Here is a 20611-nt window from a genome sequence, read left to right on the forward strand (position 1 = left end):
ATGGGAAGAGACCGTGTTTCCTCTTGAAATATCCCCAAGGAGGCCCCCTAGCAGTGGTGTTCATGCCCTCCACCCAGCACCCCCATCTCCAGTGGGTCACGAAGGGCCTCCTGGTGTTCGGGGTAAGGGGAGAGACCCATTGGCATAGAAACAGCACAGCAGGTGGGGGGTCCTGTCACCTGTGGTGGTGCTCCAGGCAGAGGGGATGGCGGGCCACTGCACACATCCAAACCTGGAAGGGTCCAGACACTAGTGAGTGAGGCCCAGCAGCCCAGGCCCTCAGCTGTGCTTTCAGCCACATCTCCCTCCCCAGGCTATCCTCCCTTTGCAATCTCAGGCCTGGAAGATTTGCTGACTACCTCCCGTGTGCCAGGTTCTCAGGTGGGCCCTCACAGAATGTTCACAGAGACCACAGGAAGAAACTGAGGCACAGGGAAATCAAAGTCTCATGGCCAGGAAATGTCAGCACTGAGATTTGGGCCCAGGCTGCCTGGCCCCGACCTGAGCGTGCCCTGCCGCACTGATGAGGGCCGGTTGCCCTTCCTGGCACCCTCCCCCTTTCCTTGTTGGCTGGAGGGTGTGGCTCTGGGTACAGCCTAATGAAAGGGAAGAAGTCAGACCCCAAAGAGGCCTTTCCGTATAAGCTCTTGAGGGCTTCTCTGAGCCTCCCTGAGCCAGAGAGGCTGTCCTAGTCCCCTTTCCCACCCAGCCTTTCTGACCCTGGGGTACACCTGCCTCCCGACACAAGCCCAAGACGCTAACAGAAAGTCTATCTGCCTCCTCTGGGTGGCCCAGCAAATGCCCCCTGGAGAGGGGTCTTGCTGTGGGTGTGAAGGGGCCATCAGAGTTCTTGAAGGGGAAGCCTGCAGGCTGGGAGGCATGCTGATCTGTCCAGGCTGAGCTGCCACCCAGAGAGAGAGGCAGGGCAGGAAGTCCCCGGGCAGCTGGGCCTCACCTGGCGGGGTGGGGACTGTAAGTGAGTTGCTTCGAGAGGATGTAGGAGAAGCGCTGGGGCTGAGGTTCGGGGAAACAGCTGTGAAGACAGACACAAATTGGCTGGCATTCATGAAGGTTTAGGACTTCAACCTGGCAAAGGCATCCTTTTAGGTATTCCCAGGCCCTGGGAACTGGGTCTGCCTTGCTGGGCTCAGGGGCTGATGCTGGACTGCCATATGATGCTCCTGTTACAGCCCAACCCCTTCCTGCTGCTGCTTAAGAGATGGGTGCCCTCAGGCCATTTGGGGGTTCGAGGATAGAGTCACACTTCTCAGCCTGCCTGGCCTGACCTCAAGGCACTGTCCAGAAACTGAGGCCTGGCGTTGGTTGGCAGGTACAGCTCCAGAGGCTGCTCCTTCTAGACTTCCCAGGGTGGCCCTGACTTCAAAAGCTCCCCTTGTCCTCCTAAGTACACTTACACACTTGCCCAACTTTTTGCTCAGGAAGAAAAGTGACTCTAGCATAGAGGAAGCAGGAGGATTTCTGGGCCCAGGAAAACCTTCCCTCTAACCCAGAAATTCCCCAAAGACCATCTCCTCTTCCCCAGAGGGCCTAGGATCCTTCCCAGCACCCACAGAGATCAAGGGAAGGGAGCCCAGGACAGAATCCTGACCTCTGCTGAGGAGAGCAGGTGAGTCCAAGGCGACCTCCTCGGAGGTGAGGCGCCCACTGCAGCTGGTGCCAGGCCCTTCCCTCCCGACCCTAGAGGGGCTCAGGGCAGCCACCTGTACATCCTGGCCCACCCTACCTGATGGGGAGTCTCCGGGGCTGCTCCTGGACTTCCTCCCACGGCGGGTCAGGAATCGCTCACTCACCAACTTGGCTTCTTCCAGCAGCGCCAGGTTTTTCTTCTTGTCCTCCTCTGAGATGCTGATGTCTGGCAGCTGGTCATTCACCAGATCAATGATGTGCCCCGCGGGGTCTGCAGAAGGAGGGTGAGCTGGGGTGAGAGCCACTGCATCCGTGGCCCCAGGATGAGGTCATGCCATACCATGCCTCATCCCAGGGACTCTGCCCACAGCTGACCCATCCAGCCAAACCTCAGCCCAGTGCCATCAAGAGGGTTGCATGAGGACAGACAGTGGCTTCCTCTGCAGGCCTGGCCCCTATGGCTTATGGCCTGTGGTCCTCCATCACAAATGGTCCTGGAGCCATCTCAGGTTCCCAGAATTTTCCTAAACTCTGTCAGGAAGGGAAGGCCACCCAGGAGCCCTACCTCCGGCACCATCTGCGCCCCCAGTGCATTCTTGCTTCTGGCCTGTTTCTTTCACAAGCTAATGCGCTTAAGGTTTGTGAATAAAAGAAGGAGACCAAAGATCATTGGCCACGGCCACAACCCCGTGGCCACCTTCCCTCCAGTCACATTGTTCACCCCATTTTTCTCCAAAACTGCCCCTCTGGATGAGGTGGGTGAACGGCACCACCTCTCACCTGGCTGCTCAGGATCACAGGAGTCACTTCCCACTTCTCCCTCTTCCTCCCTCCCCCAACATCCAATCAGTTGATCAAGTCCTCCCTGCATTTACCTATAAACATCTCTGGAGCCTGTTCCTCATCTCCATTCTTGCTCATTAGCTCTTTTTTTTTTTTTTTTCTTTTTTTGAGACAGAGTCTCACTCTGTGGCCCAGGCTGGAGTGCAGTGGCACAATCTCGGCTCACTGCACCCTCTGCCTCCTGGGTTCAAGTGATTCTCCTGCCTCAGCCTCGCTCGTACTTGTTAGCTCTTTCCTGGACAATTATGTCTTCTACCTAAGAGGTCCCTGCCCTCAGGCGAGCTCCTCCATCCCATCCCCCACTGCCTATCAGAGTGGCTATCAGAGCCACATCTGGCCATGCCATTCTCCACCTCATCTCATGGGGATTTCTCATGCTCCTCAGTGTGGTATCCAAACCCTAAACTTGGCTCAGCCAGTCTTGCTGGCCCCACATACTCCTCCCAAGTCCCTCCACTTCAGCTGTGCCTGCAGTGAACAGCTCCCATTTCACCTCCATTGGGTTCCATTCGTCTTTGGGCAGCAGATCCTTGGTTTTCACTTGGTAAAAACCTCTCTGATTCCCCATTAGCTAACCCCCCTCCCCTGTGCCAAGAGTGGGAATGTGGACTAGTCTTGGCCAATCAATGAACAGAATCCCCTTGGCCACAGGGATTGGCTCGGGGATGGCCATGTGAAGCCATTGAGGGGCAATCCTGGTGTGGAGTATATGGGGAAGAAGAACTCTCCACTGATGGGGCATAAGCTTGGAGTTGCTGGTAGCTATTGGCTACCATGTGTTGAAGAGTCTGCCAAGAAGAAAGCTAACACACAAGAAAAAAGGTTCAAGAGATGGAATGGGACAATTGCTAATAACCCACTTTGAGCACCTGGATCCAGCACTACCTGAAATCACAAGCCCTGGCTTTTGTAAATTTTGTTTTGGTGTGAGGTAGTTTGAGTTGGGTTTCTATCATTTGAAAAAGTCCCAATTGGTACACATGGCAGAGTTTCAGTTGCCAGCAACATGCTCCAGGGAGGTTCCTGCTCTTTCAGTGTGTTTCCTATTCCCCCTGGAATGCCTTTCCTCCCTCGCCTATCTGTCCAGCTCTCTAAGGCACAACTCAAATGCCACCTCCTCTGGAATACCTTCCTAAAACTTCCTCTCCTCAGAGAGACTCGGTCCCCTTCTTGCCTTGGCTGGCCTAGCTCTTCTGTGCAGTCTCTTATCATACAGTGTCCCAATTATCTGTTCATTTCTCAGTCTCTTCATAGTCTATGAGCAGCATGAAGGCAGGGACCAACTCTATATGAGATCTATGTTCCAACAGCCCAGGGCAGATTGTGAGCCACCATCTGGGGATGAGCAGATGACCAGGGCGGCCGGCCTTACACTCAGGCACCTACTCCAACCTGGATGTGGGCCTCTTTAGCAGAGGCTGGAGGACTCTGCCCCCTAAACCCCAGAAATGAGCTTCACTCAGTGTTCTTTCTTTCTTTGACTTCTGCATCTTCCTCTTCATGCCCTGGTCTTGTCTTTTGAACAATGAAAACTGAATTAAATATGCTTCTCCTAGACCCAGACACGGAGGGGCTGATCTACCCCGTCCTGTTGGGCTTATCGGGAGGGAGCGCCTTAAAGAGCAGGAGAGAGGAAGGAGTCAAGCCCAGCCACGCTGCCAGACCTATCTTTCTACTCAACATGCCTTAGATTGCCCTGGTCCTTACCCACAGATGTCAGGGAGGCAGTGGACACCTTCAAGTGTCGGTGAGAAAGCCTCTTGTGGGGACTGTGAACTCTGAAAGACAGAACAGTCATCTTGTTCAGAAAATCAATCCACAACTTGAAAATAGGTGAAAAGATGCCTGTATGTTCTTTTTCTTTTTCTTTCTTTCTTTCTTTCTTTCCTTCTTTCTTTCTTTTTTTTTTTTGACTCAGTTTTACTCTGTCACCCAGGCTGGAGTGCAGTGGTGCAATCTCAGCTCATTGCAGCCTCTGCCTCCCAGGTTCAAGCGATTCTCCTGCCTCAGCCTCCCAAGTATCTGAGACTACAGGCATGTGCCACCACACCCAGCTAATTTTTGTATTTTTAGTGGAGATGGGGTTTCACCATGTCAGCCAGGCTGGTCTTGAACTCCTGACCTCAGGTGATCTGCCCGCCTTGGCCTCCCAAAGTGCTGGGATTACAGGTATGAGCCACTGTGCCCAGCCAGATGCCTGTATATTCTTTCAAAGTCATCCTAGAACATCATCTTACAAGCTTCTCGAGGGTTTCTCTGACTCTCAACTTGGGAACGTCTTAGAAATGCAAATTCTCAGGCCCCAACTCAGATCAGAAATTCTGGAGGTGGGCCCAGCCAGCTATGATTTTACAGCTCTCCAGGTGATTCTGACGCGTGCTAAAGTTTTCCAACCACTGCCCTAAGAGGATGTGACTTTGACTTACTATTTCCTACTCATTAGGTCCCAGACTCTGAGCTAACATCTAACTTGTAGAAGCCTCATAAAATGTAAATCATTGTTGTCTGACAAAGACGCAGATGATTTCTGTTTGGGAAAAAAGACAAAAATATGGTTTCATTGCCCTGTAGAACATTCACCTATTTTGTATCTAACTTCGCAGTTTTATTCCAGCACTTTCCTCTCCACTGATGATATATGTATATCCATTGCTTGTATCCTCCTTTGAACCGGCTTTGTTATCCAGATGCTTCTCGTATTAATGAGGTAAGTAAATCTTTGACATATGCTCAGTATATTTATATGAGAATTATCTTTTTCCTTTTCTTTTTCTTTTTTTTTGAGACAGAGTCTCGCACTGTCGCCCAGGCTGGAGTGCAGTGGCGTGATCTTGGCTCACTGCAAGCCCCGCCTCCCGGGTTCACGCCATTCTCCTGCCTCAGCCTCCGGAGTAGCTGGGACTACAGGCGCCCGCCACCACACCCGGCTAATTTTTCTGTATTTGTAGTAGAGACGTGGTTTCACTGTGTTAGCCAGGATGGTCTCGATCTCCTGACCTCATGATTCACCCGCCTTGGCCTCCCAAAGTGCTGGGATTACAGGCATGAGCCACTGCGCCCGGCCGAGAATTATCTTTTTAACTTTTTGAAAATTAGACAGTCTCATTTCAGCGAGCCCAGTTCGTGGGCTAGTGCTCTGTGAAACCAAGGCGGAGACATTCCTGTACCTGTGAGCCCATGTCCCTGCCAAGAGATCATATTTCACACACTTTGGCCAGGGGCAGGATTCTACATTCAAACACCTGCACCTTTCATGTTTGGCTGCAAATAGCTGGACAGTTATTATGGGAAACTCTCCTGCGGTGATTTATGCTTTTCTTAAAGCCTAGCCCTTTCCATGGGGGAACAAGTCCTTCTGGGGCCCCTGGGCATTAAATGTTTTAACCTCCACTAGCCCTGCTGGGGGAGGGGGCTGCGAATGAGCTGGAGCCGTCGCAGAGCCAAAAGGACCACATCCAGGAGAGGAAAAATCATTTTAGGAGGAAGATAATGGAAAAATTCCTATTTCTATCTTGTATTTTGAAAAACTGCTTGATTATAGTTTAGTCAATAAAATGATACAAGAAAAAAGAAAAGATTTATTTAAAAATATAGCTGTCTGATCCTCATGTTCTAGGAAATATTGTTTGTCACAATGCAAGGATCAGGCACCTGTACCTGTTGGCCAGGTTTTTGTCGGTTTCTCCTTCTGGTGAAGTGGCATCCCCAGTCAGGACAATCGTGGGAGGTGGACTGCAAGATACTCCTGCGGTAGGAGGACCCTGCTGGTTTAGAACAAAAACACAGAGTTAGGCTTGGGCTGGTGGGACTTCCAGGGACAGGAGCCAGAGCATTTATTCTCACATCATGATGCTCAGAGCCATCTTGATAAGGGGACAAATGCAGTTTACTCTTTATTCCCCCAGCTTTATTGAGGTATAGTTGACAAATAAAAATTGTATATATTCAAGGCACACAATGTGATGTTTTCATTACCTTGATACAATGTTTTGATACAATGTGACATGTTCACAGCATACAGTGTGATGTTTTGATGTGAAATGATTACCACAGTCAGGCTAACTAATATATCCACCAACTCACATAGTTACCTTTTTGTGTGGTGGACAATACTTAGCAAATTCCAAGTATACAATACATTATTAACTACAGTCACCGTGCTGTACATTAGATCCCCAGAACGTATTCACCTCATAACCAAAATAGTAAGTTGAATTCTTTGACCAACATCTCCCCATTTCTCCCACCCCCAGTCACTGGCAACCACCATTCTACTCTCTGTTTCTGCAAGTTTGACCTTTTAAGATTCTACATATAAGTGAGATCATGCAGTATTGTCTTTCTGTGCCTGGCTTATTTCACTTAGCATAGTGTCCTGCAGCCTCACCCACGTTGTTGCAAAAGGTGAGATTTCCTTCTTTTTTTAAGGATGAATAATATTCTTGTGTGTGTGTGTGTGTGTGTGTGTGTGTATACAGATACAATATTTTATTGTGTGTATATTTTTCACATTTTTTAATTCATCCATTGACAGACATTTAGATTGTTTCCATACCTTGTCTATTGTGAATGGTGCACACATATAGGTTATTTGGATTACTCAGAAAACAAAAAAGGCAGTTTCTCCTTTATTCCCCAGCAGGCCCTCACCTGAGCTTAACACGGTCCACTATTCATGCACTAAGATTAGGGACACTACAAGCTATCCCTGGTTAGTTCTCGCTAGCAATGCAGGAAAAGAATGGTACAGAGTCCTCAGATTGAGGCCAGCCTGGCTGGGGAAGAATGATGGCCTGGAGAAAAGGTAGTGGCACCCACACACCCCTGATGTTCCACGACAGTCCTACCTTTGGGTAACTTTGATATTTCAGTGATCGTAATTTGTTATAAGACTCTCCTGGGGTTTTCTCTTAGGTCCTTCCATCAACTTAAGAGGGTGCCTGTCATTTTCCTTCTCTTCCTTCCCACCCCTTTGACTGGCATGTGCTGCCACTGCTACCTCTGTGAGCACCTGACTGCCTTTGCCAAAGGCCTGCCTCCTAGCGTCCCAGAGCGTGTTGCTGCCACCTCCACTATTGGTGCTGCCTCCCGCAGCTTCAAAGCAGTGGGTGCCCACTGTCCCTATTGCCACTTTCCCTGGTGGGCCAAATCCTTCTAGAGCCCCTGCATATGAAATGTTTTCACCTCCACTAGCCCCACTGGCGGTGGGAGCTGCCAATGGGCTGGAGCCTCTGGCAGAGCCAGGCTGTGTTCTTGAGCCCTCAGTGTGCAGGTGTTGGTTCCCTGCAAGGTAGGGAGGAGGCCCGCTCTCCTTTTGACATTATGCCTTGTTGTGAAATGGGTCTCATACAGTGCTATCTGGACTTCTTAAGTCCCACAATTTTTAGTGAACCCAGCTTTTCCCATTTTCACTTTCATCTCTTCCCTTCTTTGGCCCCAAGCATAAGGCCACATGAGCTGGAGAAGTCTCTGGGTGAGAGTCCAGCCTGGGGAGCACCATGCTGCTTCTCTTGTGGAAAGGATGCTTTTATGTGGAAACCCAGAGCCAGATCCTTGAGGAGATGTTCATTGGGCTCTGTGTTCTTATCCGGGAGCTCTTCAGTGCAGAAAGCTACAGTGGCTGAAGGAAGAGGAGGCACTCAGAATCTCCCGGGACATGGAAGGGAAGCTTGGGCAGGGACGTGGGCTGTGTAGAAGCAGAAGGAAGCAGCATTGCCTATTGGAAGGGTCAGACAAACCTGGGCTCAAATTTCAACTACTAGCTATGTGTCGTGGACAAGTTATTTAACCTCTCTATGATCCATGATTATAAAGTCTAACTCACAAGGTTAGTGTGAAGATTAAAAATAACATTGATAAGGTACCTATTGCATGATTGATATTTTTATTTATTTAATTTATTTAGTTTCTTCAGTGCAGTGGCACAATCATAGCTCGTTGTAGCCTCTGCCTCCTGGGCTCAAGTGATTGTCCTGGTTCAGCCTCCTGAGTAGTTGGGACTACAGGTGTGCACCACCAGGCCTGGCTGACTTAAAAATTTTTTTTTTAGAGACAGGGTCTTACTATGTTGGCCAGGCTGGTCTTGAACTTCCAGAATTAAGCGATCTTCCCATGTCTGCCTCTGAAGGTGCTGGGATTAAAGGTGTGAGCCACGATGCCAGGCCATGATTGATATTCTTAATGTGCTAAGCATCTAGCATATGATTAATATTTTAAATAAATGTTTATATTACTTTAGATTTCTTTCTCTTTCAACAAACACTTTATGGTTATCCACCATGTGCCAAAAGCAACTTGAGATATGAAGAGAAGACCCTAAAGGGCTCGCAGTCAAGCAAGGGATACAGGGAAGTAACTCATAATAAATATAAGGTAACAAGGGATGGACCACATTCTGTGAAAGCTCAGAGGAAGGAAAAGAAAACTCTTTAGTGAGGGGAGTTAAAGAAGACTCTAGAGAGGAGTGGACATTTGAGCTAGGTCTTGAAGGATGAATAGGAGCTTGCACGACAAAGATGTTAAAGGACAGGATTTGGCCAAAGGGAATCGCATTAGCAAAAGGCATTACTGGGAATCAGGGATTTGTCAGTGTAGCTGGTGCAGGTGCATGGACTATGACATGTGAGGTAGGAGAGGTCAGGGCTGGGGGAATTGTGAAACTACAATAAGAGATTGAGCCAGCTTCTGAAGGACCTTGAAGCTACTCTAATGAGTTTGGTCTTTATGGTTTTGGAGATGGGAAGCCCTGAAGGTTAGGCTTGAGAATAACTTAACTACCCAAAGGGAAATACAGAAATGTTGACAGCAGATCATCCATGCATCCCTCTATTCACACTGGTTGAGATGACAGAAGAGGCCCAGTTATTAGAACATCTATCATCCCCTATAGGAATTCTGAGGAGCTCCCTGGTAAATAGGAGCTGTGTCTCCATTTGGAAACCTAGAGTTGGCCAAGAGGGAGTGACAAGAAGTCGGCACGTGCTTGTGGCTGAAACCAAGACTGGCTGACCTGTCCTCATGATCCCAGAGCTCCAGTCCCTCTGAGGACACAGATACCCATCCTTCTGTCAAGGACTCCCCCTAGAAGAGACACCCAGGGAGTTTTCTGAAAAGCAACAACTCATTCTCTGGATAGTATGCCTTGATGGGCTGGTGATAAGCTTGTCCTCCTGTGGCTTTATCCCTCCGTTCCTATAATGGCACAATGGCCAAAGGCCTGCTCTCTCTCACAGGAAGATTATGCAAGTAAAAACAAATGACGAACGTGTATGCACTTTGATAAGTGTCATATGGTCTACAAGTACCCTTGAGTCATGATTATTATTAAAATGAATGATGGCTCTATTCAAGGTGAGCCAGTTTTTCCCATCTTTTGTTCAGTGGGCTCCCCTGGTGGAAGGCCAGCAAGCAGCAGAGGCTGGGGTTTCCAGGGGACCAGAAGGGAAGTGGAACAATGATCTGGGGCCCCGAGGATATGCAGTGGAACAGTATTCACAAGGGCTGGGGAGGTTAAGAAGGGGAAGCAGTGTGTCAAATGGCAGGTAGCCAGATAGAGGGGGCAGCAGGCAGGGCCAGGGGCAGGTGCCAAGCTAAATGGGAGAGCCAGGGAAGAAGAAGGAATAGGGAGTTTTCTACTGTGTGGGTTTTCTGGTGAGTAGGAAGAGCTGAAGTCTTTCCAGAGGAATCTCTTCACATCATTAAAAAGGAGTAGCATTAGCAAAAGGCATTACTGGGAATCAGGGATTTGTCAGTGTTTCTGGCAGGTGTGATCTCTTGGATGTCAATTAAGCAATCAGCATCCTCTGATGCATATTCTGAGCTCAGAGGTGCAAATTAGAGACCCATGTGCCTGTTTGCTAGTAGTGTTTACAAGTTTTTAAATTAGTTATCAACATTCCATAATTGTAAGAATTCACATAAAGGTCTGGATAGCTTGCTTTTCCTTAAACTGAAAGATCAAACAATCTTAGGCCCACATTTCTGCAGAGTAACCAGGTTTGAGCTATCCTAAATTGGCTTTCTTCAGTGATTTGTGCTCCCTGGCCCCAAATGCATCTGAGTTACTGCCCTGTGTCATGTAGTTTTCATCCTGGCCTGGTTTTCCAGAGCACAGGAGGTTTGTGCTTAAAATCTCTCCCACCCACATCATCTGGGCAGCCTCATGCCTATCACCATGGGAACGCCAATGGAAACTCTGACTGTGCTTATAGCATGCGCGGGCTTCTTTCCCTGGATTTTATTCTGACCGTGAAAATTTGAGCTCTGAAAGTTGCCTTTTTCATGTCTGTCATATTTAGAGAATTTCTTTCTTGTATGAGTCCTCTGATGAACAAGAAGAAATGCATTTTGTCTAAAATATCATTTTTTACATGCATTCTATCATATGGTTTCCACCACCCCTTGTGGTGGGGCTTTACAAATTCCTGGCATGCATTGATGAGGATAGGCTGTGTCTATTTAAAGGGGCAGGATGGGCCAAACATGAGCTAATTCCATGTTGTATTCTGAAAAAATAATCGTGGTGGTATTAGGAGAGTTATAGCATATATCCATTTCTAACAGTTTCATATATTCAGGCTGCTAAATAAGTAAAATACATATTTTATTTTTATGTATTGTTTTGAGATGGAGTCTCACTCTGTCTCCCAGGCTGGAGTGCAGTGATATGATCTTGGCTCACTGCAACCTCCACCTCCCGGTCAAGCAATTCTCATGCCTCAGCCTCCCGAGTAGCTGGGACTACAGGCATGCACCACCATGCCCAGCTAATTTTTGTATTTTTAGTAGAGATGGGGTTTCACCACGTTGGTCAGGCTGGTCTCCAACTCCTGGCCTAAAGTAATCTGCCTGCCTTGGCCTCCCAAAGTGCTGGGATTACAGGCGTGAGCCACCATGCCTGGCCTTTGTTTATTTTTAATCTTATTGACACTATCTACTTCTCAAAGCAACTTAAAGTAACCAACAATAAAATATAGGATATAAAAACATGAGACTATATAAATGGGGGAATGATGGATGATTTGACAAACATAAATATCCCTAGCAGACAAAGAGAACCTCATGCTCCTAACCGTCTATGGTTGGGAGTTGTGGTTAAACTATTTGCCCTGAAACGTAATGAAGCCGTGATCCACATGGCGCAGACTCTGAGAAGGCTCGCCTTACGGAACTGTTCAACAGAAAGAAAACCAGCATAGAAGGAACTTCATTCTTTACTCTCACCTCTCAAAAAACATGAAAGGGGAACAAATCTTCACTCCCATCCTGACCTCTCCTCTGCCCTTTTCTCTTTCCTTCACGTTTCTCACGCCCCCTCTCTGATGACTCTTCCCCTGCTTGCCTCCCTGCCCAGATCCTCTGTCCACCTTCTCTCTCTCTTTCTCCCGCTCCAGCCTTTACTCCCCCAGCTCCATCCAGTTATTTTTTGTGCAGATTGTCTTCATTTGTTTGTATGATTGACTCATAAACATTTACTGAAGAGTCTTACAGAGCAAAGACCTTCTTGGAGAAGAGAGGGGCACTGGGCTGGCAATGATCAGATTCTGTTTGGCGTCCAAGAAAGGGATGTGGTCTGTGAACACTCCCACATTATTGGACTTTATTCTGTCCAATCATCCGGCAAACATTTATTGAATGCCTATTGTGGCCAGGGTCTATGCTAAGGTCTGGGAAGACAAAGGTGAACTGAGCGGGCCTCTGCAATGCTTCCCATTCATTAGCATGACGGAATGGGGAGAGAAGGGGAAGTAACCTCCACTGCTATTACTAATAGTGTCCTCGGTGTTGATACCTACCAGGTAAATGGGTACAAGGCACTGGAGTGAGCTGCCTTCTGATAGGAGCTTTCTCTGCTTGCTGGCCAATGGCTACTTGAAGCAAAGCTCTCCTGACTGTAGGCATCTCACTGGGGAGGAGGACCAGGGCAGAGGTGCCCATACAAAAAGGCAGAAACAAGCCATGGGTGGCAAGTGCCAAGCAGGTAACCGCAGACACTCACAATTCCAAGTGGCTTACAAAGCAAGAAGCATAAAGTGATTAGGAGGAAATCCTCTAATCCCTTGATGGAACATCCTGGAAGGTTCTTCACACTTGCCTTCTAATGTGTGCAAAATACACAACTCATAAAATCATAGTGTTCTTTCCCGCATCAGCTCACAGAACCGTTGAGCAAGCTCTGGGCAACTTCTCCTTTTCTGCAAAACTGTTTTTGTGGGAACATTCAGGTCTTGTGGGGGCTGTTTTTCACTCTATCAGGGACTGGGGAGACAGTAATCCAGGAGAGAGTGTGTGGGAAGATTCTAGAGGCCCTCTGGGGTGAATTCTGCCAGATTTTAATGCAGTGCACACACGCATCCCTGCTCCCATTCTGAGCTGTCAAACACAAGGCAGGCCTTCAAGAAAGCTTGGGAGAGCAGTAAGACCAAATACCGTTGGCCAGGCAACTTACTGGCTTAGGGGCTTCAGGGCCTCAGGCTCAGAAGCCACACTACCTTATGGTATACTTTTTAGCTGGATAACCTTGGGCAAGTTACCTTGCCTCTCTGTGCCTCAGTTACCTAATCTATAATGGAACTATCTCACAGGGTAGTTATAAGAATTAAACAAGTTGATATAGAAATAGGATTTCTGGATAAAGCACAGGATGCCCCAGTTATATTTGAATTTCAAATGTACAACAGATAATTTTTAGTATGTGTGTCTCAAATATTCCATGGACATAACTGTATTCTCTCTCTCTCTCTCGACTGAATCTTGCTGTGTGCCCAGGCTGGTCTCAAATTTCTGGGCTCAGGTGATCCTCTCACCTGAGTAGCTGGGACTGCAGGTGTGAGCCACCATGTACAGCATATAATCATATTTTCATTTTCCAAATCTGGCAGCCCTAGATGGCAAGCCTGTGGAAGGGCACCTAGCACTGAGCAAATGCTCACTAAGCATTAGATGTTATGTTCCCTTATTATTCCCTTTGGGATTGAATTAATGACTTTGGCATTTGGTTTTGAAAAGATTGTTGCTCTTAGTTCTGGGTCTCCTCAACCATTTGGAGTTAAATTGGGAGGGCCCAGCCCCTGTGGTCACGGCGCAATGGAGCATCTCTCCTGGGGCATCTGACCACATAAGCCCAAGTGATCAAGGACCCACCACCAAGGCCACCTTCACCCGGCTCCACTCCCTCTCTCACCCTCTGCTTCTCAAACCAATCAATGCCCTTTGTGGGTTACAGACATGGAAGCACAGAAACAAATATGGCTAGAGGGAATTGGCAGTTACTCAGGCCCACTGTGCGGTGGGCCCTGTCCCAGACCCCCCTAGTGTTTTCTCACCGAATCCTCCCAGAAACTCAGTGGGTAAACCTGAGGACACCATCTACAAATTGGGGGTGATAATGCCTCCCAAACTCATAGAATTGTGAAGAGGAAACGAGAAGATGAAAGTGAAGGCCATGAGCATGGGGTAGAAGATTGATATCTTTCCTTTTTCTCTTCTGCTTTTCTATTTTGATCTCCACTTTATCAATGCAAAAACTGACTTGTCCAGGGCTGTGCCGCTTGTAAATAGGGGAAGTGACTGAACACAGGCTGTGTCCTTCCCACGACACCACGCTGCTCTTAAAGCTGCATCCCCAGTTTGTGGTCTCACGTCCCCTGGTTCCTGGTGCCCTGCTGGCCTCTGATACTCTTATTCTTCCAAGCTGCACTCTCCTTCACAGAAGGTACCTCTTCCTCCAGGAAGCCCTCAAACCAGCACAAGGCTGAACACACAGCTGGAGAAAAGGACAGCATGGGCAGAGGATACCCTTGGCTCACTGCCCTTCTCACTCATCCATGGGCCCAGCCTCCCTGGGAGTCCATTTCCCTTCCCTGGAATCAGCCAAGCACTGAGGGCTGGGTCATCTCCCAGCAAGCTCACCCTCTAATAAGCCAGCAGGCCACATTTTGTTCTCCTTAAATAAATCTTATAGAAACATTTAAATGTTTATTTCACTCATAGATTCTCAGGAATGCACAATAGTTTTCCTAACCGCCTGGGCACAGGGATAAATATAGGCCAGTGTCATAGATGGGAATATTAGCTTTCTTTCCCCAGAGTCACATGGCTAGGCCCAGGCTAGGAAACTGTAAGGAACACCCCCAGCCCCAGCTCCAGCCCACTCCAGCTCAGGCAGGCATGGGGGGTTTAGATCCTGTAGATGGGCGCTGGCAGACAGCCCAGGAGAGGAGGACCCTGCTGGAAGGCAATGTGGGCTAGTGAAGAAGTCGGGTAGGCCTAGACCAGAATCCCACCTGGGTGACCTTGGGCAAGTTACTAGTTACTAAACTTCTCTTTCATGGTCTAAAACATTACATAGAGCTAATAATCACTATTCTCTAGGCTTGTTTTAAGTATTAAATGAGAGAAAGCAATAATAATGACGGTGAAAGTGGTGGTGGTGGGTGCGCGCTGTGAGACTGTATCCCCAGATCCCTGTCTTGTAGCCTGGAGGGCAAACAGGGACTGCCTTGGTAGAGAGGAGATCCAGCAGCAAAAGCAGCCAGTGCTCTTACAACAGGATAAAAGGACTCTCTGGGCCAGGCATGGTGGCTCACGCCTGTAATCCCAGCACTTTGGGAGGCTGAGGCGGGTGGATCACAAGGTCAGGAGATCGAGACCATCTTGGCTAACACAGTGAAACCCCGTCTCTACTAAAAATACAAAAGCGAAATTAGCCGGGCGTGGTGGCGGGTGCCTGTAGTCCCAGCTACTCGGGAAGCTGAGGCGGGAGAATGGCGTGAACCCAAGAGGCGGAGCTTGCAGTGAGCCGGATCGTGCCACTGCACTCCTCCAGCCTGGGCGACAGAGTGAGACTCCGTCTCAAAAAAAAAAAAAAAAAAAAAAAGGACTCTCTGGGGACTTGAAAGAAAATGATTATCCCAGCGGCAAGTCCTAGGGGCACAGGAGAAAGCAGAAGTGCCTCCGCTGAGTTCTGCTGGACATGGGGCTCCTCCCTGCCAAGCACAGAGGGCCAGTTCCCTGGCTCCCCAAAGGCTCCCCGGTGTCTGCCCTATAGGCCCTCCCTTGCACCAAGGCAAGGGCCTGCTCTGCCTCTGGTGGATCCTCTTTCCTGCCATTGTCCATTTATTTCTAGAAGTCAGATATAAAGAACAACTGCCTTGTTCATCACTGTTTTTACTCTAATGCCAACAGACTCTGGGAGTGTGGAAAAGCACACAATATATGTTAGCTTTATTCCAAGGAGAGTAACTCAGCTAGTCGTTCATCTGTCATATCTTCTATCCTCCCTTCCTTCCTCCCTTCCTAACACTACTCCACCCTCCGTTTCTTCTGCCTTTTAATGCAGTCATTTAATCATCTAGCCAGCCAATTATCTACCCAACCTATCACAACACAATCAAGCATCCATCCACCTTTCCATCCATCCATCCCTCCCTCCCTCCCTAAGCTCCGACCGCATGCTGGAGCCTATGCTTATGGGTGGAGATACACATGTGAAAGTCACAGTCTGTGGCCCCCAAGTAGCTCACACATAGCCTGATGTGTGGAGACAGAAAAACAAAGAACAGCAATCTGTTTCATTGCTCACAATAGGAACTAAGGGAAAACAATTTTTATATGCATTTCTGACTGTCTGTAACCGTCAACATTTCTAAAACACTTTCTGCCTTGTTTTAGGCACTTCCACGCTAAATTCTCACAGCTCTTACCCTGTGACCAGAACCACTAGAGGCCAGCCTGATGGAACTGTCCTCTTGAGCTCTTTTTTATAATGATGGAGCATCAAGCACCTGTTTCCCATGCATGGGGCCTCTGGTGTCCCTAGCTAGGGCCAGGAAAGGAAGGAAAACCTGGCAGGATGACATCAGTGGGAAACTTGAGTTTGAATCTCTATTTGACCACAGCACAGCTAGGTGATCTTTGACAATTACATAAACTCTCAGAGACTCCATTTCTTCATCTAAAAAATAGAGATAATAATATCTACCTTGGAGGGATTAGACCACATACCCCAGTAGTTGCTACCATTATCTTGTATACCAGATACTAATATTTTATTGATAATTTATTTTAAATTATTTTATTGAAGGCCTTAATTGAGGCTGTTCTTGCAAAGGATGTGATGAGATAAGTAGAAATGAACTCAGAGAAGATGAATTCAAAATCCTCGATGGGAGCATCCAAGTACTTCCTGGTTTCTGGTGAGTATAGTGCCCTTACCTGCCTGTTTTCTCATCTATAAAGTGGGATAACCATCATGTCTGTGTCTTGGAGTTGTCGTGAGGTTGCTATGCGTAAAGTGCCTAGAGCAGTGCCTGGCACATGGGAGGCACCGTATGAGGGTTCTTACTGGGGAAGCTGGGGGGCAGGGGGATCCCTACTCTACACAGTCCTTACCAGGTTCCAAGTGTTTTACATGCTTTATCTGTTTCCTCTTCATCTCATTCCTGACAGATAATTGATCCTTTGGGTCATACACCTTTTCTCTAGTCGGGGAGCACACGGTTCCCAAGGAGTTTCCAGGGACGTACAGGCAGAACCTCTCTGTTGGCCAGTGAGGACAGGGCTTGAACAGCCAAAAGGAGTCAAATGGATAGAGAAGCTGGCAATCTGCCTTGAGCAGTAAAGTATATGGCTAAACTCGAGATATTCCCATAGACAGCACAGAAGAAGTCTCCTCCAGGTCCTGATGGGAGAAGGCCGTGGGAGAACACAAGAGCAAATTGGATCTGACAGAACTGGCATTTGGTAGTAAATCTACCAGGAAGTGAGCTTCCTGAGAGCAGGACCTTAGTTAGTTAATGCTCAATAAACATTTATTGAGCAAATTCAATAAACATTGACTGAGTAAATGTACTTCAATTCCTCAATTCCATATTTATTGAGTGCCTACCATGTGTATGTGAATAGTCATCCCTTGCCTCTGTGCTCAAACTCTATTGCATATAATGGGGTATTTTTGGAATAGAAATAGGAAAACAATTAATTATAGCCCATTTCCTCAGCTTACAACCATGAGACAGTGGAATCCGGGCCTTGCTATTTCCCTATTATGTGATTTTCAGCAACTGGCTTAACCTTTCCAAGCCTCAGTATCCTGATCTGTGAAATGTGCATAGTCATCACTACCATGTACGACTGCGTTCTGAAGGTTAAATGCTAGAAAACACTAGGAACCTGTGTGTTAGTTTCTTTCCCTTCATCTGGATAAGATACCTAACTGCTCTAAATTCGCACTTTCATGGGGGTGACTCTCTCTGCTCTGTCTACCTCACAGTGGTTTTGCACTTGCAATGTCATTGCACTTGCAGTGACACATGTGGAAACTTTTTGCAAACCGTTTTGTGCTATAGGGACTGAGCGCCTATTGTGAGCTAAGTACTTTGCTCATCACTTTATATATATTATTCCGGTAATTAAAGTCAAGCTGCCTGGGTTTGAATTTAGCCTCAACCACTTCCTTAGCTATGTCACCCACTGCACATTACTTTTCTGTGCTTAAATTCTTTATCTGTGGAAATACTTTATTAGTGGAAATACTAATAGTTTTCCCAGGAGTATTGTGAGAATTAAATGAGATAATGTAACATATAAAACAAGCCTAATATGGTACCTGGCACATAGTAAGTTCTCCATAAAGGTTAGCTGTTGTTAGTGGCTATTCCTATAACTCTTAGTTTCTAGATGAGGAAACTGGGGCAAGGAATAATGAGGAATCACTTATCCAAGGTAGCAGTCAAGGATGTGAAGCCCAAGTTCTTCCTGCTCTGCCATGCTGCTTATACCTTACGTTTCTATGAGCCTTTCCTGTACCTTCTGGAACTCCCTGGCTGCTTGGTCATCCTCCTCTTCTTAAAGGACAGACAGGTTGGCTCTGAGCCCAGCCCACTGACTGAGGGTGTAAGCCAGGATAGGCCTCCTACAACCCTTGTCCACTGTTTTTACTCTCATGCCAACAGACTTTGGGAGTGTGGAACAACACAGTATGTGTTAGCTTTATTCCAAGGAGAGTAACTCAGCTAGTCATTCATCCATCATATCTACTATCCTCCCTTCCTTCCTCCCTTCCTAACATTAGCCCTCCCTCCATTTCTTCTGCCCTTTACTGCAGTCATTTAATCATCTAGCCAGCCAATTATCTACCCAACCCCAGATTTGTTATGGTGGCACTTACATCAGTCCCCATTTCTGAGCCAAAAGAGGAGGAAGGCCAGCACCTCCATAGCCAGAGGTTCTAGGTGCTCCACAAGCAGATCCCTTCCTATAAGGGCCACACAAACAAGACTGCTTCTCCAGAGCACACTCCAACCTCATCTCAGTTACTTAAAAGTTACGGGAGGGGAGGGGTGCAGATGCCACTCACCAGTGGAGTGCTGCAGTGACCTTAAGTCACAAGAGCTACTGCGTAACAGGGCTGAGCATCCATGTCTGCCTAGAGCATCAACGAATGAAACACAAAGTGGATGCTCGGAGAGACCCAGAGTGCCTCACGCATGTGGCCTAAACCAGGCAATAGCATGGTGGCCTGTGTTTCTAGGAGTTAATGTGCCCTTCCCCTTCCTCAATGTGTCCATGTCCCTTCCTCATTCTCCTTCAGCTAAGCAATCAGACAGCCCACTCAAGTTAAAGTTGGGCTGTTTGATTACCTGACTGAAGGAGAATGAGGAAGGGGCATAGACAGGCATGTGACATGCAGCTTTGGTTGCTGGCCCCACGAGCTTGTGCTCCTGAGGGGCTGGCAGGCAGAAGGGGTTTGGTGGTGCTTTGGCATTCCCCTGACAGCGAGCTCTGAAGTTGGCCCTTCTGAGGTGAGTGGCTTTGGGAACACAGGACAACGTACTGTTGGCCCAGGTCCCAGAGCTCTCACAGAGGACCCAGGGGCAGTAACAGTGCTCAGTGCGGGTATGGACTAAGCATGGGCTTTGGGGTCAGGCTGCCTGGGCCCAGATCCTGGGCCTGCCACTTATGAGCTGTATGACCTTGGAGGAAGGTAGTTAATTTCTTTGTGCCTCAGTTTCCTCAGCTATGAAATGGGAATGATAATACCTACCGTAAGGCTAATTGTATGGTAAATGAGTTAATATGGTAGACGAGTATCTGGCACAGGGTTAGCTGTTATTATTAAGTGGCTTTGTGTGCAGCGGAGGTAGGGGAACAGGGGAGGTGGTAGCTGGGTGCTGCAACGGGTGATATGAAGAGGTGAAGTCTGCCTATGAGTTCACACTGCCCTGCCCCTGGGGGCTTCTAAAACCCTCTGGAGGAGGATGGGAGTGTTCAGGTGGAAGCTAGAGCCGGTGAAAATTGGGCTCTTACAGCTAACGTGAGCCTCTTTGTACCCTCAGGTTTACAAGGCACTTCAGAGGATGCTGCACTGTCCGGGTGCGTCAGCTTCCTACTGTGGCTGCTGGTCACAGTCCAGGAACTCATCTAGGCCTAGGTAAGATTGCATCTGGAGCCTGGGGCCAGGTCTGGGGCCCTACAGTAAGGCGGAGATGGGCTGGTATGTGTCCTGAGCGGAGGTTAGGAAGGCTTTGAACACTGTCATGGGAGCAAAGACTGAAGAAACTAGAGAAAAAGAGACTCTGAGAAGACTCAGAACTGCCTTCCTGCATCTGTAGGATTTCACCCCACTATAGGTTGTATGGAGGGCAGAACCGAGGGAGAGTCTTGGGGGAGGCAGATTCCAGCTTGACCAGGACAGAGCTGGCCAACCAGTGCACAGGCTTCCTTGGGAGGCGGTGAGCTTTTCATTATAGAAATATTCCTACAGATTCCTACCCTGGGCCCGGTGGCTCACGCCTGTAATCCCAGCACTTTGGGAGGCCGAGGTGGGCAGATCACTTGAGGCCAGGAGTTTTGTTGAGACCAGCCTGGCCAACATGGCAAAACCCCATATCTACTAAAAATACAAAAATTAGCCAGGCGTGGTGGTGCAGGCCAGTAGTCCCAGCTATTCGGGAGGCTGAGGCACAAGAATCATTTGAACCTGGGAGACGGAGGTTGCAGTGACCTGAGATCACACCAATGCACTCCAGCCTGGGTGACAGAGCAAGACTCCGTCTCAAAAATACAAAGATATATTCCTACAGATTCCTAAGACCTACCTCAAGAGATTCCAATTCAGTAG

The 20611-nt window shown here is 48.1% G+C and overlaps 1 protein-coding gene across 22 annotated transcripts in view; it reads right to left on the bottom strand.

Moving 5' to 3' along the window:
- The window catches only part of IRAG1 (inositol 1,4,5-triphosphate receptor associated 1), a 157559-nt gene that overhangs the window by 56811 nt on the left and 80137 nt on the right, over positions 1 to 20611 (bottom strand). For 13 of the 22 annotated variants that reach the window (XM_063782804.1, XM_063782793.1, XM_063782798.1 and 10 more), the window contains 5 exons: positions 6148 to 6254; positions 4198 to 4268; positions 1745 to 1918; positions 956 to 1033; positions 180 to 232 (listed from right to left, as the gene is read on the bottom strand). Coding sequence is in view for 17 of the 22 variants with exons in the window: in XM_063782793.1 (XP_063638863.1) it covers positions 180 to 232; positions 956 to 1033; positions 1745 to 1918; positions 4198 to 4268; positions 6148 to 6254 (483 nt within the window). In the remaining 5 variants the exon portion in view is untranslated. Of the gene's footprint in view, positions 1 to 179; positions 233 to 955; positions 1034 to 1744; positions 1919 to 4197; positions 4269 to 6147; positions 6255 to 20611 lie in introns of those variants that run through there. The other 9 variants (XM_063782794.1, XM_063782801.1, XM_063782789.1 and 6 more) reach the window with 3 other exon arrangements.

This window comes from Pan troglodytes, chromosome 9 (assembly GCF_028858775.2).
Source record: "Pan troglodytes isolate AG18354 chromosome 9, NHGRI_mPanTro3-v2.0_pri, whole genome shotgun sequence".
NCBI classification, from domain to species: Eukaryota; Metazoa; Chordata; class Mammalia; order Primates; family Hominidae; genus Pan; species Pan troglodytes.